An 8267-nucleotide genomic window follows, 5' to 3' on the forward strand; every position below is an offset into this window, starting at 1 on the left:
AATGCCCATATTTTTTAAAGTAGTAACATTGGACATTGGATTTTTCATACCTTTGTCCTTGAGTATGATGTTGTCCACTTTGTTGGTTGCTGCCTTGGCCTTGGTTCTAATTTGGATTGCTGCCTCTTCCTTGAGCATTTGCTGGACTGTTTCTTCCACCTCTATTTTGGTTTCTGCCTCTTCCTCTTTTGTTTCCTCTACCTTGACCTCTTCGTCTTCCAAAGAACATCTAGGTCTTAAAGGCATGTTCTAGAGATGAGTTTTCATTCCTACTCAATCTCTGCTCATGTGTTATCAGTGATGCATGTAGTTCATCAACTGAGAAGTTTGTGAGATCCTTTGTCTCTTCTATGGTGGTAACAATCACATCGAACCTTGAGGGTAGGATCCTCAATAGTTTCTCCACAATCCTCCTTTCTTCAAGAATCTCTCCATGAGACCTTATCTGTGTGACCAGACCAATCACATGTGTGAAGAATGAGTCAATATTATCTGACTCCTTCATGCAAAGGTTCTCAAAATCTCTTCTCAGCAACTGTAGTTTTGCTATCTTCACTTTCTCCATGCCTTGATAGGTTGTCTTGAGAGTTTGCCATGCTTCTTTGGATGTCTTGGCTGCTGCTATCCTTGGAAACACATTCTCATGCACTGCTTGATACAAAAATAAGAGGGCTTTAGAATCCTTCTTCTTATAACTCTTCAACAGATCTTTCTCTGCCTGAGTTAAGTTATTGAACTCATCTTCATCTGTTGGCTCTTCAAATCCATCATCAACAAATTCCCATAAGTCTTGGGAAGCAAGCAAAGCTTTCATAGTTATTGCCCAATACTCATAGTTTTTTCCATTAAATTGTCGGAGCTGAGTATTACAAATACCCATGCTAGCGCTGGCTCCAGTCATTCTTGCACTCTTCAAAATACTTGTCTGTTTATTGAAAATCACTCACTGTCCTTAGCAGTAACACAAAAAACTGACTTGAGAAATATCTTGGATTTTTGACTGAGTCTTCACTTTGCTCGAGAAGCTGCTGCAGCTAGAAACCCTTCCTTCAGATTCTTTGACACCTTCAAAGAGCCTGGACAAGCTCTGATACCACTGTTGGGAATTTTCTGTTTAATTCCAAAACAAAAGCTACTGAAACAGAGAACAATGCTCTGTTTTAACCCATAGAATAATACTTTGTTTTTGCACAGGGAAGCAAAAAAAAACTTGTTTGCTGGAGAACAGAGTTTTTCCACACATAAAAAAACTTGTATTCATTAATCAAAGACAATTGTTGTTACAAATTTCTTCCTCTCACAGAGGGATTTCACAAACACTACTTCAGATGCACAAAAAAAATTTACTCTGTCTCATAAAAATTAACTGCTCTGTTCCTTCATTCTTTACACTACTGTGTAAAAAAAAAAATTCAATACATTTGCTGGAGCGCATTACATTTCATTTTCAACAAACAAAAAAATTCATTTCCGCGCTGCTGTGGATTCCACTTTCGTTTCTCAACAAACGAAGAACAATTACATTCGCACTGCTGTGCGTTTTTCAACAAAACAAACTCTTTTTCATTCGCACACTTCTGGTGCGTATTGCCCTCTTTCATTACATTCACACTGCTGGAGAACGCATTTCAAAAATAATAGAACAAAAACCTTGCTTTGCACTTTCACACTTCTGTGCTTGTTACATTGCAATACCATACAAAACAGGAGTTGACCTTTTGTTTTTACATCTACCAAAAAAAATTTACACCCGTGAAAAAAAACATTAAAATTAAAACAATTACCAACATTTACTGACTGAAGTACATTTCCTTAATTACTTCGGTATGGATATAAATTAATTTAGGGAACGAATGTACTCATCTGCAAACATAGCCGTTGATCTGCCCCTCAAAAATCAGACGCCTGACGGTAATATCGCACGCCCGAACCTGCAGGACTTTATGCTCCGGGGAAAAAATTGCTCTGACAAAACTGTTGTGCACGTGGCAGCGGATGATTGTGATTGATGCCTCCTCCAAAAATACCGGCGTTCAACAAAAGTGGTGCGGGGGATATGTTGGTGGTTTTCTGCAATAAATGCTGCAGTACAATAGTTGAAAATAATATTTTAACAGAGTTTTACCGGATTTTGTTAACCCTTTTTCTGGGAGTTAATTCAAATCATTAATAAATATTTTAATCCCCAATTCCTAAACGTTGGCTTGGGCTGGAAGTGACGGGTGTCCACAAGCTACTCCCTAGTACTTTTTGACTGACGTCTGTCCCTGTCCCAAACTCGTGTAACTTGATTTTTTAAGAAAATTAAGTTTACCTCAGAGATTTCCATTATTATGCCGGATTCGACAGTGTTGACATTCTCCCAACGAGTAAAGCTAGGTATGTTTAGGCGTGAGATCTGACAGTTCTGTCCGAAGTCAGAAGGCATTTATTTCTGTTGTGAAATTCCATACAGTTGGTTCGAGTTATATTCCTACAGGAACATACCTGGCCTGACATATTCATAACCAAGTGCCGTAGAATTTCTTGAAGGTGGTGATTCTGAAGGGAGGTTGGGGCTTGGGGTCAGTAGTGTTTGCTAAAGGTTTCATAAATAGGGCATTTTAGCCTTTCCACTTAGTCTCATGGACTCGAGTCCTATACCTCACTTCATGAGGCTTTTATCCAAGCCACTGTGGTAGCTGAGTCACACTGTCGTGCAAATCAAAAAATGATTAGAAAGGTGGCACGCTCCCCTTGGCTAACAACCCTAGAGGATGGAGGTGACTTTTGGTTGGAAGTCGGTTATATGCCACAAAACAATTTAGTTGGAAAAAAGGGTGGTGAAAGGAAGGGTGGCAGAAAATATCTTCCCATTAAAATTATTGCTCCTGCTCCTATTCTTTCATTCGGTCATGATGTGCTCCTCAACCGAATTATGAGCCTGCATAAGAGAGCTTTAGTAGGAAGGTGGTATTTTCCTGAAATTGAAGAAATCCAGATGAGACACTAGTTGGCAAAGAAGTGGAAAATTCCACTGGGATATGTTCCTATGGTGGTGAAGCTCATGGGAGGGTGGTATAGATTCCATTTCTTGAGTGAGGAAGACCTCAGGAAAATTGTAGCGAGGCCATGGGTTAAGGACCGTGGCTTTTTAGCAATGTATGCATGGTATGTGGGTTTCAATCCCCTGAAGCAAACACCAAAGAACAAACTCATATGGGTCAAACTGCCCGGACTTCCACTGGAATTCTGGACGAAGGATGTCTTTACTGATATTGGAAATGCCATAGGAAAATTCGTTTATGTATATCCTTGGTATTTGGGTGCTAAGGATAAGAGGATAGCTTGGGTGCTTATAGAGAAAGACTTTGGTGAAGCTTTTCCAGACCACATTGAACTAAAGTGGGAAAATATCAATCTCACTCAACGTTTGGATTTCTGGGGAATTCCATTCCGGTGCCTCAACTGTCACCAGACGGGACATCTAATTGCAACTTTTCCTAAAGCAAGAGGAGGTTGGCGGTCGTCGAGGGAGCGTAGAGGACCTCACTAAAGGCTACCGAAGGAAAACAAATCGGAAAGCTTCTCTCTGTGCCGAGGCTTTGACATCAAACATAACAAATTTTATCCGGGTTCAGGTAATTCTAGTCACTCAAACAAGAGATTTTCTGAACCATCTCCTAAGGTCATTAAAAAGAAATCTGCTCCTTTTCCTATTCAAATTCAATCATCTTCCCCGTTCTCTAAGCAGTCAGGTTCCCATTTAGCAACTGACTCATCCTGTAGAGATAATCCACTAATATTATCATCACTAGTATCTCCCCAAATCCCGCTACAGTCAATACATAATATGATAGATATCCCATCTACTTCATATGCTACTTACACACAAGCCCATAGGTTTTATTCTCCAGCTACTCAACCAAACTCTCCAAAAGATAAAGATAAGGCTCCTGCTCAAATCTCTTTGGTTTCCTCACCAATTAATTCTATTGATAGCGATCTTGATTTCCTCCTACAAAGGAAAACTCTTGACCTTAAGTCACTTACTATCCATAAGCCAAAGGGATGTGGGTCTCCAGAAATCAGTCCTACATCTGCAGGAAATATTACTGTGAGACGGAAAAACAACAGAGGCAGCAGATATTTCAGAGGTCGTCACCGTCAAACTCATACTACCTTGACAAACTCGCATTCTCTCATTGATATTCCTATCTCATCTCCCATCCCACCTAGGGAAATTAGAGCATGCATGCCCTGCACTAAACCCAAGTGAATGCTATTCTATCATTGAACATAAGGGGTTTGGGGCCCGTCCGAAATTCCTCGCTCTAAGAGATCTTTTTATTTCATCTAAATCCAACATAATTCTTATCCAAGAATCTATGCACTCTGTTGTCCAAACTATTGACTATTTCAGAAGGATGCTTCCCACATGGTACATTGTGGCAACAAATGCCACTGGTAGATCTGGAGGTCTTGCTGTTTTCTGGGACCCAAGGGGGGAAAATTTGAAGGATTTTTCTTGTTCGGTGGGCATTCTCCTGGTAGGCCATATCAGACGTATTCCAGGAAGATCGTATATTCTTAATATATCTGATCCTTATAAAGAGAAGGAAGGTTTTTGGAATACTATGGAGGTATTTAGGATTCTCAATGCATCGTCTCTAATTTTGGCAGGGGACTTAAATTGTACCGTCGGTATTGAAGAACAATGGGGAAAAACAAGGAGGCTAGACAGAATGGCACAAAAGCTAAGATAAATCTTTCTAGTTCATAACCTAATTGATGTTTTCCCACCCAAAAATGCTCCAACTTGGGATAATGGAAGAAGTGGCAATATGTATATAGCTAAGAGACTTGCTAGGTTTCTTCTCCATGAATACATGATAGAGAAGATGGGGGATGCTAGATGTATTACTGTTGAAAATTATGTTTTAGACCGTCATCCAATTTCCCTGCTTTGGAATTGTTTTGATGTGAGGTTTGGTTTACCTTTTAAGTTCAACATAACCTGGCTAGAAGATTCAAATTTTGACTTATTAATCTGATCACTCTAAAAGGAAAAAAGAACATCAGAGGAGGGAACTTTCAGCTCTGAATGCTTCATAAATAGGCTCAGGTTCCTTAAATCAGAAGTAAAGCAATGGGAAAGGAAGAAGAAGGAGGAACTGAGAAAGGAATTGGCCACAATCGAGGAGGCGTTGAAGGTCCTTCATAACCAAATGATTGTACATTCCCTTCCTCCCATAGTTAGGGAGAAAATTCATACTTTAGAATGTGGGAAAAAGAAAATTCTTTAAATAAGGGAGACGACCCAGAGACTGAAAAGCAGAGCACTATGGATTAAGGAAGGAGATAAAAATACTAAATTTTTCCACCGTTTTTCTAATCACAGAAGAAAAATAAATACAATTTGGAAAATAAAGGATGGTGAAGGAAACATATACAATAAGAAATCAGATATTTCATCTCTAGCGGTTTCATATTTCAAAAAATATAATAAGAAATCAAATATTTCATCTCTAGCGGTTTCATATTTCAAAAAAGCATATAGTAGTGTTGAAGTGGAGGATGTGGATGCACAACTGTGGGAAATTGAAGAATACCCCAAAATGTTTAACGAAGAAGATAATGTGGAGTTGTATAAGGAGGTTAAGGAAGAAGAACTGACATGGGCTATTAAATCAATGAAAAGTGACAAAACTCTGGGTCCAGATGGATGGACTGTTGAATTTTTTGTTCACTTCATAGACATATTTTAGGAAGATCTACTTCAGATGGTAGAGGAATCTAGATCTAAAGGTTTCATTCATCCTTTGTTAAATTCCACCTATATCTCCCTTATCCCTAAGAAATTAGCGGTGGAAACTTTTGCTGATTACCGCCCTATTTCTCTGTGCAACTTATCATATAAGATTATTTCCAAGTAATAGCCAACAAATTGAAAGTTCATTTATCGAAACTCATCTCACGAGAACAATATGGCTTTTTAAACAATAGAGTAATTCATGATGTTGTAGCTGTCACACAGGAATGTATGCACAGTATTAAATTAAAAAAAATGAATGCAGCTATGATGAAGGTAGACTTTAAAAAAGCTTATGATCGTGTAGATTGGGGATTCCTAAGAATGGTGTTGTTCAAAGTTGGAGTAGACTCAGATATGACTGAATGGTTCATGGGATGTGTGTCAACAGTTCGCTATGCAGTTATAATTAATGGACTCCCATCTAAATTTTTTGTTGCTGGTAGAGGACTTAGACAAGGATGTGCTCTATCCCCTCTCTTGTTTATCTTGGTGATAGATGGTTTAAGTCTTAAAATAAGGAAAGCAGCGTCTTCCGGTGATTTTTAAGCACTGAAAATTAGCAGTCGTATCACAGTTTCTCACAGTGTTTTTATGGATGATATCCTATTTATGGGAATGGTAAACAGGTTTAAATTGTTATCTCTCTCAATTCTCATAAAGAAGTTTGGGGTAGCCATGGGTCTTGTTCAAAATGAACATAAATCTAGTATTCTCTATGGATCATGTGCCTAGGAAGATATATATTTTATTCAGCACTGTTTTGGAGTGAAGGCAGAAAATATAGATAAGGGAATGATATATATGGAGTATCGATTAAAGCCAGGAAGCTACAAAAATGCAGATTGGTTATGGCTGGTGGAAAGATTCTATCTCAAGATTAAGGGATGGGAACATAGATGTTTATCCATGGGAGGATGTATCATCCTCACACAGTCAGTGCTGACTCAGCTGGGGATTTATTGGGCACATCTATTTACTATTCCAAAAATTATTATTAAACTTCTGAATCGAGTAATGTCATGCTACATATGGTCAGGTGCAAGGACGAATACCAAGTATCATTTAGTAAAGCTGGAAAAGATCACTAGACCCAAAATTTTGGGTGGCTAGGGTATTCTTAACTTAAAGTTATTTGGGTGGGCTCTTATTTTGAAATCTCTTTGGAGGGGTATCAACAGTAGAAGTAGAAGTATATGGGGTAAGCTGATCCACTCCAAATATATGAAGAATAAGGACTTCTCCTTCTGGTTCAGACAAGGAGAAATTGGGAAAAAATGTGGCTCACAAATTTGGAACAGTTTTAGAAAAGTCAAAATATTCTTTTCCAAAATATTTGTGGCTTTTTGGGTCTGGTAACATAATTATGTTGGGAAAAGATAGCATTGTAGGAGTAGGTGAGGGTGTACCAGGGACAGTGGAACTGATAGTGCATCTAAATAGAAGTGGCATTTATGTCCTAAGTCAGCTGATCAGTGATTGGAATGGAAACATTCCAATTTGGTGTGATTTCTCTCAACTGAATCTTGTTGATCAGTATAAACATGATTGGCTACAGATGGTAAAAACATTAAAGGAGGCTGGGATAAGTTATGATAGCAAAGGGGTTTGTTTGACATGGGTTGGAAAGAATAAGCTTTCAGGAGAAGTAGAGGTGGCAGACTGCTATCTCAAAATTTGCATGAAGGAATTTTATAATGTTGAATACTGTTGGTTTCACAGTTTTTGGAAAATTAACATCCCAATTAAAATTGTAATCTTCCTTTGGCTAACATGGTAGAACAAAAATCTTACACGGGCAAACTTACAAAAGAAGAACCACTATGGTCCTAGGATATGCTATCTATGCAGGAATAATTTAGAGGACAATGAACATTTATTTTTACACTGTAATAGATCGGTTAATATTTGGATACACTTTACTAGCATGAGGGAAATTCCTTTCACTCAGTTTAATAAAATTGAGGAGAGTTTAAAATCGTGGAGCACGCAGAGTAAAAGTTCCTTTCACTCAGTTTAATAAAATTGAGGAGAGTTTAAAATGGTGGAACACTCATAAAAGAAAGAGATTGCTAGCTTTGGTTATTTTCTGGGAAATGTGGAAAGATCGAAATCATCTGATTTTTGGTTCCAATAGATGGGTAGAAAGCTTAATTTATGAATCCATAGAATAGTGGATGGTATTAGATCAGAATGAATACTCAAAGAAAAATAAAAGGAAGAAGACAAAGAAGGGTAGTATTCAACCCTCCAACTATCCGATGGGATTTTTTGATGGAGCAGCTCAAGGTGGAAGACGTGGGAGCGACTTTTGTTTAAAATTGATAGAAGAACAGGAATTCTGAATACACTGGCATGTAGGAGGAGGAACAAGTATGAAGGCAAAAGCTGTTGCACTATGGGGTTTATTATGGTTTATCAAGTTCCTGGATATCCCTCAAGTACAATTTTTTGGGGATTCAAAATGTTTGATAGA

General features: G+C 38.2%; 1 protein-coding gene across 1 annotated transcript; it reads left to right on the forward strand.

The window, feature by feature from the left end:
- The first annotated feature begins 3031 nt into the window (after window positions 1-3031).
- On the forward strand, window positions 3032-3535 carry LOC149220225 (uncharacterized). Its single transcript, XM_089387026.1, has one exon. It carries the CDS (start codon window positions 3032-3034, stop codon window positions 3533-3535), a length of 504 nt encoding a protein of 167 aa, XP_089243152.1.
- The last annotated feature ends 4732 nt before the right edge of the window (window positions 3536-8267 follow it).

This window comes from Pinus tabuliformis, chromosome Q, assembly GCF_031772625.1.
Source record: "Pinus tabuliformis cultivar Carrire ecotype Pingquan chromosome Q, CPIR1, whole genome shotgun sequence".
Lineage (NCBI taxonomy): Eukaryota > Viridiplantae > Streptophyta > Pinopsida > Pinales > Pinaceae > Pinus > Pinus tabuliformis.